General features: G+C 56.3%; 1 protein-coding gene across 5 annotated transcripts in view; it reads right to left on the bottom strand.

Moving 5' to 3' along the window:
• The window catches only part of VIPR2 (vasoactive intestinal peptide receptor 2), a 68621-nt gene that overhangs the window by 34814 nt on the left and 11527 nt on the right, over positions 1–22280 (bottom strand). For 3 of the 5 annotated variants that reach the window (XM_027101341.1, XM_027101345.1, XM_027101340.1), the window contains exons 3-4: positions 9082–9189; positions 5435–5532 (exon numbers count right to left, since the gene is read on the bottom strand). In XM_027101341.1, the coding sequence (XP_026957142.1) occupies positions 5435–5532; positions 9082–9189 (206 nt within the window). Of the gene's footprint in view, positions 1–5434; positions 5533–6476; positions 6526–9081; positions 9190–22280 lie in introns of all 5 variants that reach the window. The other 2 variants (XM_027101344.1, XM_027101343.1) reach the window with 2 other exon arrangements.

Below are 22280 nucleotides of genomic sequence, written 5' to 3'. Positions count from 1 at the left end.
CTGCAGATTTCCTGGCTAACCTCCTCTCCCTCGCCCTGGTTCTCCTTTGGCCTTGGAAAGACTCACTCCTCTATCGGGCAAGTGTTAAGCATCACGCTTACAGGTTCAGGTGAAACTGGCCAGTAATCTCGTCTGCCTCGCAAATCTTCTGATCACGCTTCTGCCGGCGGTCACATCTCTGCCTGGACCGTCAGCGCGCGGCGTGGTATGTGGTGCTGGTTATGGCTGCCGCCCAGTCCCACTGGCACCGCTTCCCCCGTCCTGAACCCCCAGGTCCTGCCCTGCCTGCCTCGCTGCCGCTGACCAAACCCGCCCCTGTCTTCAGTCACTGTGGGGAGCGCTCCTTTGTTGGTGCGGATGGGTCAGAGGAAAATGGATTTTCGCCATCGTTCGATGAGGGGTCCACGCGGGAGTGTGGCCCTCACGTGCCCCTGAAAGCCACGGCGAAGCTCCTTCCCGCCCTTTGATGCAGAATGAAGCGAAGCCACCGCCCTTGGTGCTTGTTCGGAAGCGGAACGCAATCGGCCACCATAACGGAAGCGAGTGTGAGGCCCTCCTGCACCTCCAGGTGCTCCAGTCCTGGCCTCCACCTCCCACAGGCTGCTCAGCATGTCCCCACCCGACCGTCCTCTGACATGGGTACGTCAGGGGTCCTGCAGGGCCTGGGAGTGAGAGCTCGAGGGCGCCTGACATGGAAGGACTGAGCACGCCAGGGATAGGGACCCTTGGGGAGGTGACGTTAGCGGTCAGTGGCAAAGAGTTACTGCAATGGTCCGAAAGCTGAGAAGAGACTGCAAAACTATTTTTAGGAAAATATGGCAGAACGTGGAGGAAATGTGTTCACTCGGAGCACGGGAATATGGCCGAATGTGGAAGAGATGTGTGCACTCGGAGCATGGGAAGGCTGAAATGCCAAACAGTTCTCTTGGCTAAATTTAGCAGAAGTGCTCTTTATTTAAGAACGATAGTAGCAAATATATAATGCAGGAGACGTACGGACCGCTTTGCCTGGTGTGTCCACCCAGCACAGGGTGCCTGCCTGTCACTGACGCTGCTGTTCTTCGGCAGGGCGGCGCGGCAGCAGGGCGGGCGCAGAATCCTATGTGGTGACTGAGTCGCGGGTGGTGGCCATGGAGTGGGGACAGCCCTGGGGTCCTTCTGGATTCATCTGGGAGACCCCCAATAACGGAAAAGGAGGCCCCCCTGGGCCCACGAGGCTTGTCACGGGTGCTCATTTCTAGCACTTTTCATGTTTTGCCAACTCTCAGCATCCTGGGAGATCAGAGAGACGGGAACGCTGGGCAGCGGGTGGGACACTGAGGCAGGCAGGCTGGCCAGGGAGTGCTCTGACCAGAAGCCTCCAGAGAGCCGTCAGTGGAGGAAGGAGGTCAGGATACCAGGGTCCACCCGACGGGCCGCAGTAGGAGCCACCGGGTCAGGAGAGTCCCCGGGTCTGGGGCATGATGGGTCAGGGGGCCTGGGGGGTCAGGTGACCAGGCAGACGGCACCAGGTGGAACGACCGCCTGCCTGAGGCTGAGACCTTGATGCCAGGAAAGCCTCTTCGGCTCGGGAGACCCGTAGGCTCCCATGATAAGGGTGGGGGCAGCGAGAGGGGCTCGTGGTCTCTGGCTGGCCTGCTCTCCCTGCAGGCTTCAGCAAGCTGGGACAAGGCAAAAGGGGGAGAGGAGCTGCTGGTGTGGCCCCCATGGGTCTGGGGTTGGCAGGGGGTCCTGAAAGCCTCTTAATGGGATTAAACCCTTTATCCAAGGATTGAAAGAACAAAGGCCTAAGACGAAGATGCACACACCTGAGGCAGGTTTTGCTGGGAGAGCGACACAGACTGGGGAGACATTGCTTTATGGAAAGCGCGATGTGGTGACCGGGCGCCCCGAGCCGAGCCTGGCTGGTGTCAGGGTTTCACTGCACCAGGACACGCAGGCCTGGGCCACCGCCACCCCCCCTCCACGACTCTGCGGGCTCCCATGGTCCAAACGAGGAGCAGCTTCGCAATCACAGCTCCCGCATCGTCCAAGGGTCCTCTGGGGTCTTCAAACTCTTTTTTCCTTCACGAGACTCCCATTCCCAACTGCTTTGTCTCTCAGTTCCCTCACTGTATGTGGCTTTTGTGGAAGCTGATTTTTTCCCTTGAATTTAATTAATTTTGAAACCAACAAAGGTTGCACACACAGCGCCCAGGGCAGAGTTTGGCTGCACGAGCACAGGAAATCCAATTAAAATCGTAAAACTGGGAAGAAAGAGAGTGGCTGATGAGATGAAGAGTGACGTGGAAGCAGGAGGCCCCGTGGATCGAGGGGCCGCTCCCTCCCTCCCCCCGGGGAAGACCGTCCCGGCCTCACTCTGGGCAGCTCAGCGAGCTGCGGTTTTCATCTTCCAAGCGGCTCCTTAAGCAACCGAGAATTCGAAGCGTGAGAGCAGTGGAAGCTGCAACCAGGAAGAAAATGATTCATTTTGGTCTTGTGCCATTATTCTCTTCACCTTCGCACGTTAAAATATTTTGAGTTTCTAATCCATTGGCAGAGAATATGCATTCGTGATAACTGCAGAATCTCTGAAATGTTTAATTGAGAAGAAAAATAGCTCTTGGCACTGGACAGAAAAGCATTAGGAGATCACAGGTGCTCTGTCCTCGTGGGCTCTGAGCTGACATGGTTCCCACGACGATGTCCTTTACAACCACCTTGGGCTCTCTGTAACCCAAGGACAGAGTCGGAACGTTATGGTTCCGGGAAATGTTTACTTGCGGAACAAGTACAGGCTCTGAATAAATGCTGCTGGCGAGGCCTCAGGACGCTGTGTTCTTCGCCCTGACGTGTGTCCCGAGGCCTCGGAGTTACGAACGCTGGGCTGGCTGCCGAGGTAGAAGGGAGACGTGGGTGATGGAAGGCGGCTGCTGGGGCCCCACCCCACCCACTGCTACAGAAGTCTGGACACTCTCCAGCTGCTGTCCCCGTCCTGCAGGGCCACCTGGGAGGCAGGTGGGACGTGACAGGGTCCCGGCCACCATGGGGCTGTCATCACCCCTGGTCAGAGTTCAGGGTCTTCAGAACAGGGCCTGGGACGCTTTTCTCTACGGAAACAGCCCTGAAACTGGGGTTAAATTCTACACGAGTTAAGGTCTTATTCTTAGACACCAATAGTTCGGCTTCCTGGTTTGGACACATTAAAGTAGCTGAACAGCAGTTTGCTACGAGTCTGGAACCTGAGATCCCCTCACTGTCCAATGAAAACGTGCTTGGACCCTGATTCCACGAGTGGCCTCTGACCTGACTGTGCACCCGGCCACCGGCAAGCACGTGGGCAGTGGCATTTACGTCCATCCTCCAGGGAGCGGGGTGGGGGCGGGGAACGGCTGACGGCGGAAGAGGCTAAACGCTGCCCAAGCCTCGGGCCCAGCGTTGGGGGGCTTCACCATTTGTGCTGCTGTCATGGGGGCCCCGCGAGACCTGCCTCTTGGCCACGCCCATGGGGAAAGGCTGGGCCTTCTCTGTGGGATCCTGTAGAACAAAAGGGGTTCGTGCAGAATGCCCCAGGGGCACAAGTCCACGGGTGGGGCGGGGGGGACAATGGCTGGGAAGGGTCAGCACAGCCCTGGCCTGGCTGCCCGCCCAGGTGTGTCCCAGGCCCATTGCTGTTGCTTCCACCTGTGTAGGGAGAGCGGGGGGCCCGGGAGCGGCCCCTGAGGAGGGGGTCAAAGAGGCTGGCTCTCGTCAGAATGGCGGGGCCCTTGGCCACATCACATCATTTCTCTAAACCTCAGTTTCTCCATCTGTAAAGTGGGTTGTCACCCAGACTAAATGAGATGAGGGGTGGGCAAATGCGGGGGCATCGGTCAACAAGCACAAACCTGCAGTGATAAGATGAATAGGTTCTGTGTCTCACCAAAAGCAAACGGAGGGGCTTCCCTGGTAGCATAGTGGTTAAGGATCCGCCTGCCAATGCAGGGGACACGGGTTCAAGCCCTGGTCCTGGAAGATCCCACATGCTGCGGAGCAACTAAGCCTGTGTGCCACAACTACTGAAGACCTCGCACATAGAGCCCATGCTCCGCAACAAGAGAAACCACCGCCATGAGGAGCCCGCGCGCCGCAGTGAAGAGTAGCCCCCGTTTGCCGCAACTAGCAAAAGCCCGCGCGCAGCAACAAAGACCCAACGCAGCCAAAAAAAAAAAAAAATATATATATATATATATATATATATATAAAAGCAAAGGGAATCTGTGAGGCGATGGACTGGGGAATCATCTCATATTGTATACATGTGAGAACATCACATCGTGTACGTTAAATATATACCACGTCCATCAGTAAGAAGCACATGATGCAGGGCTCAGAGCTGTACCACCATGATTACCCTCGCTGACCACTGGTGACAGGTCACTTGTCATCAAGTTAGAGGGATACCAGCTAAAATACAATGAACTTCCTTTCCTAGGGTTTACTAATTTGGTAGGAAAAGAACCGGCTTTAAATTGTAACTCTTAGTGAGGAGAGCAAAGGAAGCCCCTCTGTTACCCAGGAGAAGTGATGGGACAGCCGCATCCCTAAGGGCCTCACCTGGGGGCAGGACCCAGGGGCAGCGGAGGTGAGGTGGCATGGGCGGGGGGCAGGAGATGGGCCTCGGCGGCACAGACACGGTCTGCCCGCACCGTGTGGGCTCAGGCGTTGGGGGCAGGCACTCCCCAGGGCCTCACACCCGTCGTCAGGGAGCACGTCTGAAACAGCCTGGCTCCCGGCTCCCAAGGCCCTTACCCATCCACATGGGGTCACAGGGCGAGCGATGGGCTTCAAGGGGAGACACTGACCTGGCTTCCCAGTGGCAAACAAAACAGACCCCACCACGGGGCACGGCCGGGTGCGGGTGCCCACCGCTTAAAGGACCGCGTTCCCGGAGAAAGGCTCTCCTCACACTATGCCTGCCCCACGCCGAGTCTCCACCACGGCCCGAGAGAGGCAGCAGCGGCCAGCCGAGCCTGGGCAGCCCAACCAGCAACGCGGGCTCTAAGTCTGCAGAGCTGCTCCAAGTGTGGTTCCATCCCCGCTGCCGGCTCAGGGCTAAGAGAACAACCGCGTGGCTTCTCGACAGCCACGGGTGGCAACACCCTAAAGGGAACAAGGAAACCCTCATGGCAGAAGGGACACTGGCTAAGCTCAGTTCGGCAGGTAGAGCCACTCTCGGTGTCACCTTCCAGATATACCACAGCAGGTGGAGAAAACCAGCCTTTCCCAGCTCCAAGACTACGGAACCAGCACATAATTCCAAAGGCTGGGTGGCTGAACTGAAACCAGGGACCTCACTGGCAGGATTTGGCCAGAAGTGAAAGAACACCTGAGTTAGGCTTGGAGTAGCAAATGGTCGCAGTTTACCAGGCACCTCGGAAAAACGACCAGAAAGGGAGGCCCGCGCAGCCCTTACCTTGCTCTCATCTTCGGAGTCATTGTAGCCGCACGCGTCCATGAAATCCGGGAACGTCTCTGACCATCCGTCCCTGGTGCAGTTCTTGCTTATGTTTCCTGGAAGGTAAAGGCTAGGTGTCTGATCTGCACGTCAGGACTGGCCTGGTGGCCAGGGCCCCCGCCTGCACCTACGCTGGCTTGAGAGGCTCCCTCTCCCTCGGGGCCGGCTAGGGGCCCGGGCCTGAACCTGGGGCAGCTGCTCAGGGTGCGTCCCCCTCTTTGGCATCCTCGCCCACGAAGCCTGGGCAGTGGCCCCTGCATCCCCGGGGCCTCGGCGGCTGGAGGGAGCGGATTCGGCGCCAAAGCACGGGCGCGGTGTCCGGGGCAATTATGATGGGACAGAAGTGCCGGTGTGTTCTACTCACTACGGAGCGGGGTGCAAGCGAACAGGCTGCTCCGTCCACTGAGAGGCATCGTGGGCAGACCCTGGCCGTTCTGCCCTGCTCTGCCCTGCTCTGCCCTGCGCTTTCCTGCTCCCCTGGGCCAGTCCTCACCTCGCGGCCCCGAGGCACAGTGACCAGGGCAGCCAGGGCAGGCACCACTGGCCGCTGTGGCTGCAGGAAAGGCCGTGGACGTCAGGTTCACGTGGCATGAAATAGACAGCTTTGACTTTACAGCCCCACTGTTTGCTCCTAGGAACCTAACGTGCACGTCAGACTCAGCCATGCAGGGTCCCCTGCACAGGACAGGCGTCTTTAGCAGATGACACACAGGGTGGTGAGGGAAAGGGGACGGACCTGCTGGGTGGGCTTCGGGAGCTCGGACCCAGGCTGGCGCGGCGACTTTGGCCCTGCTGTCTCTGCTTCCTGCTGGGAGCACAGGCCCAGGGCTTTCAGAATAGCAAACGTTTCCTCACACCATCTCTTTTTATTTGCACACTTGGTGGCATCACAGTTCCCATTTTATAGATGGAAAAGTGAGGCTCTGAGGGTCAGTAACAACTGAGTTTTGTGCTTAAAAATTCCTCATTTCTTCTCCCCCAGGGCAGCGCAGCGGTTCACCTGCTCTGACTGATGAATCAGGTGGGACCAAGAGTGCGGTGCGTCCGCCCTGGGGAGGAGAGAAGCGTAAGCCACTCTGCTCCCCGTGGGGAGAGAGGCCGGGGGAGTCCAGACCCCAACCCGCTGGAGAGGAAGTGGGTTGGGTCGGTTTCAGCAAAGCCCCTGGAAAAGAGCACCTGGGCTCTCCCGGCCCAGCCTCACTCCAACACCGCCATCCCCTGGGTCCTCCGATTCCAGACCCGAAACCTCCTGCTCCAGCTCCCGGGGGGCCTGCGGGCAGCTCGGGCACAGGGACTGCAGTGCAGTGGGCCAGACAGAGACCTGAAAGGGGCAAGGTTGCTGAGGTCTGGCTCCCCTGCCCCACGTTACAGAAGGGAGACCGAGGCCCACAGAAGGGAATGACCTGCCCGTCAGAGTCGGGAACAAGAAAGGACAAGAACAACAGTGGTGTCGGCAGCGTAGGGCTCACCGGCTCCTCCCGGCTCTTCCGTATTTAATTCACGCCATCCTGACAGCTACATGAGGAGGCCCTTTGATGATCCCATTTTACAGGTGAGAAACCTGAGGCTTAAAGAAGCTGGGTCACCCGCCCAAAGCTACCAGATTACAAGCGAGGCGCCCGTTTCAGACCTGGGCAGTCAGCTCCTCACCTGCACGGCACACCTGCTACCTACCTGCTCCTGGGACCTGTACCGTAAGCTCTGTGTAAGGGCAAGGAGTGCTGAGCTAGCCATTCCTCACCTATAATATGGCAAACACTAAGGAGGACATTTAAATAAACCTCATCCTACGAAGTCGAGATTCGCCCACAGGGTTGTCATCTTGCCTGGCTTCACACTCCTCAGTGAAACCTTGGGCAAAAGTGGAAGGTGGGCTTCCAGGAAATGCCTGAGATGGTAAAGAGAGGGGCTGGGGAGGTGATGGAGGGGTCAGGGAGGTGAGATGAGAGAGGGGCAGGGAGGTGAGGGACGGGTCACGGATGTGAGAGAGGCATCGGGGGAGAGAGATGGACAAAGGGGTGAGAGCGGGGCCAAGGAGCTCAGGGAGAAGGGTGTGGGAGGTGAGGGAGAGGGGACGGGGGGTGAGGGCAGGGAAGTGAGGGGAAGCTCAGGGAGAGGGTGAGGGGAGGTGAGAGAGGGACCTGAGAACAAAAGTGGGGCACAGCTTAGGACTCAGAAGTCTGGTCAGCTGTTGTGAGGACCCCGCAATCTCCATGCCTCTCCCCACCGTGGCCCCAATTTAGCTGCAGTGTAGGGGCCTCAGCACAGTGGTGTAGGTAGCCCCACCCCAGCTCCCTAAAGCTGATTGCACACTCCTGTCCTCAGTCCTTAAGTGCATGCTTGAGTGTGACTGTCCTGAAAAGGCCACAGTCACACGTCTGGTCCTGAGCACGGCCACCTGGGCTCAGACCCTGTCAGGAGGGTCCTGGCTTGGGCCGAGGCGGGAGTGATGGGCAGGCTCCAGGTTGCGGCCGGTCCACCGGATGTGCTCCCATTGCGGGCCGTTTCAGGCTCTGAGTCAGGGGCGGGCCAGGGCCCTCGCAGCCCTCTGGGGACTGGCCAGGTGGCTTCTGGAGAAGACGGGGAGCAGAACTCAGAACTGGGCTGCCCGGCCGAGGGCACGGGCTCCTGGCTGTGTCGTTGTTGGACGCAGAGCATAGGCGCCTTCTCCCCAGCTGAGAGAACACTAATACTTAACGGCATCCATGATGCCCTAAGGTTCCAGTTCGTCAGAATAAACCTCCGAGTCCTGGAACCTGGCCCTCTGTCAACCTGATGGTTTGATACTGTCCCTTGCCAAGACCTGCTCTCGGAACTGTGCCCAGTCCCCCAGCTCTCCCCTCCCACAGAAGTAGAGTCTCCCACCCGCCTGTTCACATCCCCTTTCCTAGCCCGGCTCAGGGGGACCTCACGTGGGCCCCAGGGCTCACCCGCATGGGGACAGCAGAGCAACGTGCTGGTTGCCATGACAACACACACTGATGTGTAGAGACACCCCCCAATTTCCCACTTACAACTTTTTATAAAAAACGGGTCTATTTCTCGAACATCTGGGTTTCCTGGGCCTGTGTGCAGAGCAAGCCCCGGAAGGAGGGGGCGGCCCATCTCGGTCAGCACCTTCTGAGGCTGGAAGCTCCGCGACTGCAGGTGTTCAGGTGACAGGGGGCCGGGTCAAGGGTGGGGCTGAGAACCCAGAGAGTCGGTCCAGGAAAGGAGAGGATTCCCGTGAAGCAGAAAGTGCGTTCCCGGCTGAGAAGGGACACCCTGGAGGACGCTCTCTGGGGGTTACGGGTGCCCAAGTGCGGCAGGTGTTTCTATTCTCTCCCTGCCTGGTGCCGCGGCCCCTCGTCTGCGCTGGGCGCCTGTGTGTCTGGCTCCTGCCCAGGGTCTCCTGTCCGCCCCACCGTGTGTGCTGTAGGGTGGACGACCTGGCAGGAAGCCTTCTGTGCTCCCAGTCTCTAAGGCCAGCTCAGCACAGCTGCTCCCTGACTCACTGGGCCAAAGAAACTGACGCCCTGCTTCTTGTGCCTCCATGGAGAAGCCGGCCCCTCGTATGCACCCCCCCAACCCCCGGCACAGCTCAGAAACAACACAGACGACAGTACCTGGTTTGCTATAAAAGTTGCTGAACAGTTTTGGACAGGGCACCGTGACAGTCTCGCCGACATCCGCGGGGAGCCAGCACGTGATGTTGTCCCAGACGCCGCTGCAGGCTGGAGGGGAGACGGGGGTGAGCAGGGCCCTCTGCCCAGCACAAGGGCAGCACCCTCAGGCCACGTGTGGGGTGCCCAGGGTGGTGGGATCGGATCTGCTCAGAAGCTTTTCAAATAGAAAGCCTGTTAATTAGGTAATTATCTTGCAAATTATTTTTCTGTGAAACTCGCACCACGATATTATTGAGAATATACTTGGCATGGGTTCATTGCAATCAGCTTTGGAGGAATAAGCAGATCTGCGGTAGAATGTTTCTGAGGAACCCAGCATGCACTGCACACTTTCGAATTGTAGTAGAATCATTAATTTTTCCTGCTGAAGTGCTTCCCGCCCACCCCCCATGTGATAAAATGGGCAACACTGAGTATTGTGTAAGTCTTGGAGGTTAGAGTCCCCTAGATGCACATATACTTGTGCGTTTATGGATTCTGACTTCAAGGACAATTTGCAAATTTAAATATTTGAAAAGATTTAGTTGATTTCAGCAGTCAAGACGACATATTAGCAGTGAAATCTTAGGCTACCCTCGTGGAGTTATCAAAACTTAATTTGCATTATGTTATAGCTTAAAACACTTTTCAGATCATGGGGTTTAATAACCACCCCATGACAGTAATTCATACCAACACTGTATTAATCATCTCACTGACAAAGAGCACTGAGGTTTGAATGGTCCAGGGGCCTCTCAACATTAAACAGACAGTAAGTGAATCCACGTTTGAACCCAGGAAATTTCTATCACAAGTCCAAGGTGTTTCTACTGTATTTTGTGACCTCTAAACTTTTATACTTCATTTAAACTTCAGTATTGGAGGAGCAGGGTGCTAGCCTCAATTAAAACAAAGAAAGAAACAACAGTTCTGCTCTCTGACACGCCACCCACACCTGTACGATAACTGCGCAGACACATCAATGGAGTTATGCATTTTTGGTTTGACCACGGGAATGTTTTACTTCTAAGAACAGAGGTAATGAAAAGTTGGCTGCAAACCAAGTTTTGCAAAAAAAAAAGATGAAAATAGGGACTTCCCTGGTGGTCCAGTGGTTAAGACTCCGCACTTCCACTGCAGGGGGATTGGGTTCGTTTCCTGGTTGGGGAACTAAGATACTGCATGCCGCGGTGCGGCTAAAAACACAAAGAAACCATGAAAATACTTTCTAAGGCTTTTTAAAATAAAATGAAAATACATGCATCCTAAAACTGAATCATCTACCGAAGATTGAGCACATAAATTCATACTATATTAACATTCTTACGTATTTAAAGAAAACGTTGCTTTTTGAGAAACTACTTAGGACACATCATCAAGGACAAAGACATCACTAGAAACACACCTCCGGCCGGTGGGCAGCGCAGCCTGCAGACCTGGGAGTGTACGGATGAGCAGGGTGGTAAGGAGGGATGTGCCTACGCGATGAGGGCAAGAGACAGACACTGGGGACATACGAGCTTCTCGCTCCATTTCCCAAGTCTCATGAAAATGGCAGTTGAGAAATTTGAAATGGCAGTTCCTAGAGATGTCATAAAACTGAAGACAGACAGCATGTATGTGTGTTAAAGATTCAGGTGCAGCAAAGGGGGCGGCAGCCCAGCCCGCAGGAGGTGAGCAATGGGGGTGCCCTTAAAGGGCACAGGGGGCCTACGTTTGGGAGAATCACATCGAGTTTGAATTCTGAACTCTGAGAACTCCAGACTTTCCTGCCCTGCTGGGTGTTTCTGGAAGCTCTGCTGGAGGAGCACCAGGGAGCCCCGGACCAACCAGGCCGCCTGGCACGGGACGGAGGGCACAGGAGTGGCTCCGAGAACAGCACTTGGTGACCACCCTGTGTACTAGATCATCGCGAGAGTGTCTTGCCATTGTTCTGGTACAAAGTTGGATGCTAATTATTGATAGAGAGGTGGAAAACTAACGTATAGTTCCAGGAATAACATAGAGCTACACCGGAAAGGAGCCTGGGACTGTTACAGGGTCAACTGTGGTCATAATAACGTAAACCACAACCGTGAAGGGACTCGGCGGGCGGGGCGGGGGTGGGGGCGCAGCTTGGAGAAAGGGGAGAGAGCTGCCAGGCAGGGGCGACTCCCAGCAGAGTTCAGCTGGACCCAGGACAAACTGGGGAGAGGAGGCTTGTTTGAAAAGTGCTGAATAGTCCAGACTGCATGAGAAAAAGTGGCGTGGGTGAGGCAAGCAGGGTCTGCGTGAGAACTTATGTTTGTTACACTATCGTAGCAACCGAGATGTTTGAGACGGTGATAATAAAATCAGGGCTCAGTCTGAAAAGAGGAAAATCTTGTTCACATCAATAGACTGAAAAGTTACTTGACGAAATTCAGCAGCCATTGCTAATTTTTCAAAGCTCTAAATAGAATAACGAAATACTGAGACTGCCTTAACGTAGCAAAGACCATTTGTTAAAAGAAGTAGCTATTATTAGAAACGGTTAAGCACAGTGTACAACCCAAACCAGGACCCTACTGGGCACTTGCTGTCACCATCATGCTTCAACGATACATTAGCGCTTTAGCTAAAACAATAGATAAAATGAACTGAACAGATTCGCTAAAATAAAGAAGAGAAAAAACCCTAGAACTGCACTTTGCAACGTGGTTACCACATGTGGCCGTTTAAGCCTAAATCGACTGAAATTAAATGCAATTGAAAATTCAGCTCCTCAGCTGCAGTGGCCGCGCTTCTAATGCTCAGTAGCCACATGTGGCTGGTGGCTCTCGTCTCACAGCTCAGACACACATTTCCATCATCCCAGGACAGCGTCACCCTCGAGCTGTAGCTAAAACGAGCAAAAAATAAAACTAAAAAGCCACTCTTACAAACTATCAAGAAACAAAGCAAAGAGAGAAAATAACAAACCCATCATTACTGTACATAAACTATTGCTGGGGGTAAATTAGCCCAAACAGAGGCAACTTTCGTCAGGTCATGGTTTTTCAGCTAAAAATGGCCGTATAAATTACCTGAAATATTTTATGAATAAATTATAAACAAGAATGAGAATTTTTTGGTAAAAATTTATTTATCACTTATCACACAAATCTTCTCCGTCTTTCAAAACCCAAAACAAGGAGGAGGAGGTCTCTTATCCAAAGTGGGGGTCAGTGGCTTGGGGAACTGAAAAGCACGGTAGGTGCTCAATACCTTAAGTATCTTCCATTGATTGAAACACAAAGTGTGTTTCTATCACTTCAACACAGAACACACAGCCAAAGCCTGTCCTTTGCGTGTGGGCTTATTGACTGGGCTCCTCTTTGCTTTTCTTGTGTAAATCGTACTCTGACCTGTCCTCGGTGATTTCCAACTTCAGAGCACTGGAAGTGGGCTGACTTAGGCTCCCGCAAAGCTAGGTTTCCAGACTCAATCCTAGCCGTCATGCTCACCTCCAACCCTACGGCTGCTTAGCAACTCAATTTTTCAGTTTTTCCAAAGCACACAAATTGATTTTCCCAGAAACAAGTGCTTTTTTTTGTACTCCTCAGCTTCCATACTGTTTAATTTAGCACCTGGGTGAGTAACAGACTCGGGAGGCACTGACACGTTGTACACTTGGCAAAGTGTCCCAGAAGCTGCAGAGAGGAGGTGGCGGAGGAGCCCCGACCAGGGCCTGAGCGAGGTGCCTCCGTGAACCAACCGCCAGGCTTCGCAGGAACGAGCGCACAGGAGCCCAGCGTAAACCGGCGGGGGTGGCTTCCTAAGTTCCTCCTGGGAAGGCAGCTTAGTCCCCTGAAAGGAACATTCTAGATCAAGAGGTCCAGAAAAACTTGTCTTACGCACGGTGCAGCCTCCAGAAATTTCTTAAACTTCACGGCAGCTTGAACGGAACATACTCGGGACATGGATGAGTTGTGCTCAGGAAAGGCTGCTATTAGAACACGTGCCTGTGTTCTGGAACTCAGAGGAGACAGCTGCAGTTCACCTGGCCCGAAGCAGTCTTTTTTTTTTTTTTTTTTTTTTTTTTTTTTTGCGGTACGCGGGCCTCTCACTGTCGTGGCCTCTCCCGTTGCGGAGCACAGGCTCCGGACGCGCAGGCTCAGCGGCCATGGCTCATGGGCCCAGCCGCTCCGCAACATGTGGGATCTTCCTGGACCGGAGCACGAACCCGTGTCCCCTGCACCGGCAGGCGAACTCCCAACCACTGCGCCACCAGGGAAGCCCCTGAAGCAGTCTTATGAAGGGGGAGGAACCGACCACCATGGAAAAGAAACTTGTACCCGAAAAACCAACTCTCTCTCCAAAATATCCCCGGCAAGTCATACTCTCACAGATGATGGTACACGTGTTGTTTTGAGTCCCGGGTTTATTTTCTCATTATTTCAATGATATAAACAGCAATTCGTTTTCAAGAAAATCAGGTGAGTCACTACTTAGGTGTTACACTTCGTCTAGGGCAGAGTTTTACAAACACTATGTTTCCTGCTCATGGGTTCGCAGAGCAAGGTTGGGGCCAGAACCCGTCTCGCTGTCACTGCCCTCTCCCTGGAAGACCACTGTCCCCACTGGCCCTCTGTGACTTCCGGGGACCTGGGGAGATGTGCTCCTACCACTCCAGTCTTCCACGTTCAAGGAGTTTTATGATGAAAGCCCTGGACACAGAGCCAGAGGCATGAACTGAGTCCAGGTGCGCAAGCAGACTAAGACGGCTCTGAGCAGTCGTCCAGCGAATGCAGGGCTAATGTCTCAGGCGAGGCTGTGACCACGACTGACGTGGTCTCCCGCCCTCTCTGGGTGAGGCTCCTGGGGCATCCCCAGCAGTGGCTGTGCTCCGATCTGTCCACATTTTTACCAAGAGAGAAATCCAGTCCCCTACCAGCACCGACGCACAGAGAGAGACAGCACAGCAGTGGGACAGCGGAGGTACCCAGGCAGGCTTGACTCTCGACGGTGGCCATAGTGTGATGGAGGTGCTTCCACCGCGACCAGGAGCTCCAGGAAGGGGTCTCCGCTCCTGCGGCCCGGCCTGTGAGGAGAGGGTGGGCGGACCAGCACCTGGGCATCCAGTGGCAGGAGGCCTAGTCCCCTGGGTCACCTTGCTCAAGACGGAGCGCAGGGGAGGTGCCGCAGGAGCAGGCGTGGGCAAAGGAAAAGGAGAAAGAAAACTGTTTCTGGCACTAACGTGTGAGGCCAGGCGACAGCTAACATTACCAATAACACCTTCCATTCAAAAGTTTAGTTTAAATTTGAAGTCATAAGTGGCAAAGCTTCTTCCAGAATCAGAAGCTGCAGGGAAGCCCAGGAAGTGCTCTTGGGCTCCGAGGCCAGAGCCGTGCTGGTCACTGGATCCCCAGCCCGCAGACAGCAGGTGCTGACCTGGTCTACCCGTCTTCCTCTGGGATGGGCTGGTGGGACCTCATCACCGGGCGGGTAAACACCCCTCAAGCCGCAGCTCCTGGGGTGGGGGTCTCACAATCCCACTTCCTCTGCCCCTGGTGATGAAGCCGGAGCCCCAGGGAAGCCCAGTCCAGTCCCGTCAGAGGACTTTCAACTGCCTGGTTGTGGTGGACACAGCACTGGACACCGTTTACTTGTTTCCAGGCGCTTCTGTGCATTAGCCACGCCTGTGTTGGTGAACAGGTGAGAACAGGCGCAGCGAGATGGGAAGAAGAGCCCATCACCTCCTCTCCTGTCTCCTGGCTCCGACCCCGGTGGGCAGGCGGCCGAGCGCGGGTGTCAGTGTGAAGACGACACAAGGGGAGACGGCGAGGGACACTGAAGAGTGGCTGCTGCTCGACGGCAGGAAGAGCCACGCAGAGGCCTCAGCTTGGGGTCAGCTCAGCTCGACTGGCCCCCCACCCCCCGCCGTGATGAGCACACCCTCCAGGCCAAGTCCCTTCATTACGGAGACTTTCATTTGCTTTTTGTCATTTTAACCTTTGCTCGAGAGAAAGCAGAGAAACGGCGCTTCTTGCTCCCCGGTCACTCCTTGTATAGAATCTGCCGTGGCCAGAACGACGCGGTCTCCAAGGCTCACCTGACAGGCAGCACCTCGTGTGCCCCGTGGACGACTCCGTCAGAGGGCAGGTCAGTGCCCCTCAGCCCAGGCTGGTGATGGGGCAGCCAAGCGGCAGTGGAGGGTGTGCCCGGGTCCTTCCTACACGCCCCCGGGGCCCGCTGTTAGTATCCACACCCAGGGTTCTGGTTTGATTCCCCCGGAGAGCACTTCTCAGTTTTTAAGATTCTTGGAGGTTCCAGCATGTACCCAGGGCTGAGACCCACAGTCCTGGGGTGCAGGCGCTGGACGGGACCTCAAGGATTACGAGTGCGGGTGCTGACGGGGCCCCAGAGCAGCAGCCCCTGGAGACTTGTTAGAAAGTTCCCGTGCCCCACCCCAGGCCATTGCGCCAGAGACCCAGGCTGACCCCCGTCCCTGCGGTGGTGCTGAACCGCTCAGGGGCTCATGGCAGCCACGCCCTACCTGGCACGGGAAGGAGGGCGGGCTCGGAGCCCACAGCTCGCCAGGCCACAGCCCCAACCTCGCTAAGCCTGGCTTCCTCCCGTGCAGGGTGGGTGAGTGCTGGTGAGCCAACCGGGCGGCTCCTCAGGGGCCTGCTTGGCACAGGGAGGCCTGTCTGGCCGGCGGGGTGACTCCCGGTCTCACGCCGCTGCCGAAGGGCCGGGCGTCCCTGGACGCTCCACCCGACGGCCCCCAGCACCTCCACAGACCCAGAAGGCAGTGCTGATGACCAGTGCATCCCGCGAGCCCACTGAGGAAAGCACTGCTCTCGGGACGGGCAGTGACAGCAGCAGCGGGGCCGGGTCCCGCCCTCATGAGCTCATTTCATCCCCCAAACTCACAGGCCCGGGGTGTCCCCGAGTCTCATCGCACAGACGAGTAAACGAGGCATTGAACGGAGCTTGGCTGAGCTGCCGGAGGCTCCCCAGCCCTGCCCACAGCGCCACTGTGCTGTGGGTCGGGCTGGGTGGGGCACAGACACACAGCGGGGGCCCAGCCCAGCCAGGCCGCTTTCGCCCTTGGCCGTCCCTGGCAGCACTGAGCCCGGCCTGGGGGTGGGCAGCATGGAACGTCGCCGACCCACCTGCACCCCCTGGGTGGAGTGTGGCCCCAAGGGGCCCCTGACCCTGGAGCCCCTGGTGAGGGCTGCTCTCCCTGCTGTGGGGTCCGAGAGTGCACTGCTGGGCCGAGGACGCAGAGGCCACGTGCCGGCTGGGCGGTGCCTCAGGGGCAGGGGCTGTTGTCAGGGCTGCTCTTGTTTCCTGTGCTTCCGTCTGCGCTGATTCAGGCCACACTAACTGCTGGGCATCTCTGAACAGGAAGAAAGCACTTTAAGAAGCAATGTCACGTTTCCTCACTCCATCTGTCATCCTCCTCGTGAGCCCCTTAAGTGAGTGCTGGGGCTCTGCCTGGTGAACAAGGACTTCGGGGCAGAGGGCAAGCTGGGGGGTCATTCAAAAGACCACAGAGGGGCTTCCCTGGCAGCTCAGTGGTTAAGAATCCGCCTGCCAGTGCAGGGGACGTGGGTTCGAGCCCTCGTCTGGGAAGATCCCACATGCCGGGGAGCAACTAAGCCCATGCGCCACAACTACTGAGGCTGCGCGCCTAGAGCCTGCGCACCGCAACGAAGGGTAGCCCCCACTCACCGCAACTAGAGAAAGCCCGTGCACAGCAACAAAGACCCAACGCAGCCAAAAATAAAAAATAAAATAAAATAAATTAAAAAAAATAAAAGGACCGCAGAACTTCAGAGTTGGGAAGGACCTTTTGGCTCTCGGCGAACACGCTGCTTCACAGCGGGGGTCCACACCTAAAGAGGCTCAATGACCCCCCAAGGTCTTGAGACCCATTACATGCACATCAGAGCCTTCGCCACATCCTGTTACACCAGCCTCTGTCCACTAAGAACTTCTCAGTACCTAAGGGAACAATACGAACCCCTCACTGAGACACCCTTAAAATTCGACAGACTCTTCCAGGCGTGCGATCTTAAATTACGAAAGCAGCACACGCCCTGGACCGTGCAATCACACAGCACGTCAGTCCAGGCACGAGGAGGTGTGGCCCGTGCTGTGAGCCCGTGTGCAGCCTGCAGCGGCGGTGAACCCGCTCATGTTTATGGACTACCTGGAGAGACATCTGTGCTGCAGGTGGAGCTGGGCCCTTCCCACTGGCTCAGGGCACAGTCTCCGTCCTGCAGGAAACTCAGGTTAGGCCCCTCGTGTTTCTGATCACTCTGGTCTAAGGCACAGCCTGGTCTGCTTAGTTAACATGCCTTCTCCACCTGACTTATTTCAGGCTAGTGGGAGTGGAGGGCAGACTGGGGTTCGGATCTGCTGGTGGTGGTTTTCGGGGCTCCAGGGGGCTTGGAGGCACTCAGGGGTCTTGGCACAGGTGCTCGTGGTGGAAGCCAGCACCTCCTCTCCCATGGACCAGGGGCCGCCTCCCCCCAGCTGTGGCCCCTGACCCCTCTTGGCCCTTGCCCTGGTGGCTGTCCTCCTGAGTAGAGGACAACTAGAGACCCAGTGGACCTCTCTGCCCAGCTGCACCAAGACGGCTGCCAGCCACCTCTCATCCCTGTGTCCCCCAGCAACATGAAAGTCCTTTCACCGGTAGGGGACCTCCCTCCCCTCCACAGGAGAGCAGACATCACAGAGCATTCCAAGGACTCTCCCCAAAGAAACCCTCTCCCCAAACAGTCCTGCCCCCGCCCCCTTTGCCTTCCATGCTGAGAGTGTTGGGGAAACACCCCCTCCTAGCGGCCTCCTCCTGGCCCCTCATGGGCGTCTGGCTCCTGCCCCTACAGGGCCCGATGACATCCTACACACCTGCCCATACACCACATACACAGAGACGTCACGTACGTTCTTCTCACAAACACAGGATATCCTATATGCTGGAGTATTCCTTGCTTTCTCACTTAACAATATACATGTCGTATTTTTCATGTCATTTGTGACGTGTGCCATCTTTTTTAATGGCTACATGTTCCAACACCCACTTTACTTGTGCTGTGAATAGCAGTGATGAAATAATTGTCTGATCAGAATTCTAGTTATTAAGTACTTAATAGATGCCCCCGAGGTGCTTGGACTTTTCCCCCACTCTTTCAGAAGGGACTGTAGTTCTTCCCCAAATGATGAGGAACAGCTCTTCTTTCAAGAGAACGCTAATTAATACATGTAAAGAATGGTTAGAATTTTAAAAGCTGACATTTTGGGCCTTAAATACCGGCTGACCGAGCATGAATCGTCCACAGGGCACGAAAGCCAGGAGGTGGGAAAGCCTGGGAAAGCCCAGCCCCACAGACCACCTGCCAACTGCAAAGGGAAAGAAGAATTTCATTTTCAAGATCCTGGAGTCACTTTCAAGCGGTGACCAAACAGCATAATGGGATGTTGGGGCCATAACGGGCACCAGAATGCTGACATTCAGGCAGCCGCCTGCCTCTCCTCCCGTGAGGGGACCGTGCTGATCCAGGAGATTTCCATGGATCCTCTGAGCGCTAAAACTCTGCTTTAACAGTTCTAAAGAGAGGCATTATCTTCACTGTGGCCCTCGAAGCCGTTGATCCGTCTCCAGCGCCCCCGTGCCTAGTATCACTTTAAAGGACTGAAAACTTGATGGACAGGCTCACCAACTGAGTTGGGAAAAATCCTTTCTTAAAAGGGTGCTTCTCTGTGAACCCAGCCATTTTTTCTGACCCGAATCACCAGACAGGCTGCCTCCTGCCCACCTGCCTGTCTGAGGGCCCTGCTTCAGGCTTATGGAGGGGGACGTGAGTTACTGTTTTCTGCAGGTAAGTACACAAGCCAGTCTTTGAGGCCCCCGGGGCCAGGAGCACTCTGACCAACAAACGTGCTTTCCCAGACCAGTGGGCGCCCCGCATTCAAAAGGCCACAGAGGTGGCCCGGGGCGGCCCCGACCCTCTCACTTCTCCCAGGGCCGCGAGAGCAGCGCGGCCACGAGCAGCCATCCCCTTGGGGCCTCCGGTCACTGTCAAATTTGTCCTATGCCCCACGGCCAAAATGGGGCTGTGTGCAACTTCTACTCTCAGCCCTGGTCCTGCGCTTGGATCCTTCAAAGGGCAGCTGCAGTCACGACCGGCAGAAATCTCGCCATATCCTCACCATCACCTTGCTTTGACTTTCTGCTGAGACCACCCCTCCAAATACTCCCATTCCTGGACACTCAAGTCCCTGTTCCCCAGCGGTCTGAGCTGGCCATACAGCACAAGAAGGACCCCGGGGGTCTGTTTCCTGACCTCAGGGTTGGCAGGGTCGAGATGTGGACGTTATCCCCACAGCGGCGGCACAGGGAGCCCCGCTGTTCCACCTGCTGCATCCTGGCGTCTCAGCGCTCACCGCTCACCGCGGAAGCAGACATGATGCTGAGCGGGTCCAGACCCCCAGCCCTGTGGATGGTGACGTGATCGCTGCGAACCCTGCCCTGAGCGGGTCCAGACCCCCAGCCCTGCGGATGGTGACGCGATCGCTGCGAACCCTGCCCTGGACCTGGAAGCTCTGCAACACTGGCCCACATCCCCATCAGCCCCGCCCTCAGATTTGGATTTGCTCTTTGGGCACCTTTGATGCTTCCTGTTCAGGGGTCCAATTACAAATATCCTGTTTCTCTGCGTCCTACAGAGTCCAGCTAACCTCTCCACTAACAGTGATGATCAAACTCTACCAAATGGAGGAGTCTCTCTTTCTGTTGCTCTAAGGATGCATATCTACATCATTTATTCCTCAAATACATGTGGTGAGATAAGGAGAGCTACATCCATGCTGGGTACCGAGCCAAACGCCTTTCTAGTAATGCTGCAGTCAGGCATGATGACAGTACTTGCTAGTGGCAGAAGCAGAGTGGAAAGGAGCCTTTTGAGGGGAAACGCCCCGAGTGACAACCCACCAGAACTAATCACAGCCTATGTCTGGGCTGCGCGCTTCTCAGAGACAGTCAGTGCAGGTGAAATCCGGCCACATGCTGGGAGGGGAGCTGCTGCAATCAGGACTCAAAAGCAACTTACAGAACAAGCTCAGGGCCTTTGATAACAAACCCCTGCCCGTGCAGACAGCGATGGAACAATTCATCTTCCAAACAGCAGAAACAGCAGACTGTCCTTTCCTCATGACTCGGCACAGTGTTTGGACCGCTGCAGCCATGCTCTCTTAAAACTTGCAGTGACGAGCATTCGTCTCTCCAACAAATGTTCACCGAGCGCCCACTGGTCTGAGGCTGCCCGAGGTACCTGATGGAGGCCCTGGGCCAGGAGGGCCTCACCAGGTCTTCCTGCAGCAGGAACACTGCAAGTTCACAAGCCGACCAGGGCACCAAGGCGGGCTGGCTCTTCAACATCCCCCTGCTTGTAACTGACTCCACACAGCAGGTCAAGCCTTCGGGTGTGGACCGAGGCCCAGGGCCATGCTGCTCCCTAGGCCCCCTGCATGAGAGCCTGGATTTTACACAGGGGCAAACCCAGGCACCACGACAGAGCTCCGACTCCAAGTGCCTTAGAGGGCTGCGAGGAGTATTTTACCGGGAACTCATTCTTCAGACAACTCCTGGACACTCCAATATCCTAACTAGGGTGCTACAATGATCCCACCCTTGGTGGGCTAGAGGCGACCTATGAACCAAGGCCTGGGAAAGACCACCTGGGGGGGCAGTGCCACCAGACGGCACCTCGATCAAATCACTTTGGAGCTTTGAATGTGGAAGTAGCGAAGTTTAACTTCAGTTCAGACGGATTCCATTAGTTGGAGTCGTATTTTGGGACTTGAACTAACGTTAAACCAAGACTCAAAACCCAGAACTAACCAAAGCTGTTAACTGAACGAAAGAGTTTTTCAAAGGAACATCCGGAGATCCAGTTTGAACCTGTCTAAAGAATACGCTGAATCCAGTAAACCCCAAACATCAAAATGTCCTCCAAACTGGGTGAACCTAGTGCCTGCGGTCGGTGTCCCGGCCAGCACGGCTGCCCGAGGACTGACTGCAGATCCCTCCGAGACGGGCCCAGCACCTTCACGCCTCTCTTCCGACATCTGTACAACGGGGGCCCTCGGGAGTCCCGGTGAGGTCCTGCTACAGGGTCAGTTTAGGAAAACTGCTGGGGAGGTAAATTTGTGCAGATGCTGTGCCTTTCACCGTCGAGATGTCTGCTGGTGTCTTGTGTACACGTTCTCAACAACCTTCCCTCCAATGTCTGTGACCACCTGGGGCATTGCTGGTGGTGTCACATGAGCTCCCAGGCTAGCAGAGCCGAGCCGCGTCCGCGAGGGGACGTCTGGACTCAGCTGACAGGCTGGGACTGGATGCGTGGGGAGTCCTGCCATGTTATTCCCAGGGTAATCTTGCGTGGATTTATGAGCAGGACTTGGGCGATGTCTTGGGATCGAGTCGGGACATCCATCTACCAGCGCCAAGACAGATCGTCCTCATACAGTACAGCAGCCGCACAGCTGCGCGTGCCCCCCAGGGCAGGACGCCTGGCTGTGGCGTCTACAGCTCCTGGCCGAGACCGGCCTCGTGTGGGACCATCCTCCCAGGCTGTGTGCGAGGGCTGGGGGCCAGGGGCCCCTGGCACGTCCACAGCTCAGTGCCCTGGGTCCCATCCTGCTGGCCCCTCCAGCCCCATCCACCCCGGGAGCTGTGCCGGGCGCTCAGTCCCCTCTCTCCCCCTCCTTCTGGGCCGAGCCCCTCAGGTCCGCCTTTGGCCACTCCCCCTGCCTCCAGGACCTGCTGCCCCAAATGGTCCCACTGGTGAGCAGGCTCCAGCTTCCCTCCCAGCCCTTCCTTCTGCCTCTGCTTAGGCTCCCCAGAAGCAGCCGCTGCTCACCACAGCCCCGAAGGCGCCCTCCCCGGGCCCCAGCTCCTCCTGTGTGCTTTCCTTTCTCCTGCGCTCCACCACCATGTGGCCGCGGCACCTTCTCAGCCACCCTTTCCCTGCGGCCTGGCCTCTGCTCCGCCAGCCCCCCGTCCTCTGCTGTGGAGCACGCCTGCGTCACCTCCACCTGAAACGTGACCCGCCTGCGAGGCCCCCCCCAGCTCCTCTCAGAAGTGTCTGCTCCGTGAACCGTCCCGAAACAGCTCATAGCAGACAGTGCGCTTTTCAGAATTCCCC

Source organism: Aethalodelphis obliquidens, unplaced genomic scaffold (assembly GCF_003676395.1).
Source record: "Aethalodelphis obliquidens isolate GAN/ISIS:26980383/991018 unplaced genomic scaffold, ASM367639v1 scaffold5, whole genome shotgun sequence".
NCBI classification, from domain to species: Eukaryota; Metazoa; Chordata; class Mammalia; order Artiodactyla; family Delphinidae; genus Aethalodelphis; species Aethalodelphis obliquidens.
This window is presented reverse-complemented; position numbering and strand designations above follow the sequence as displayed.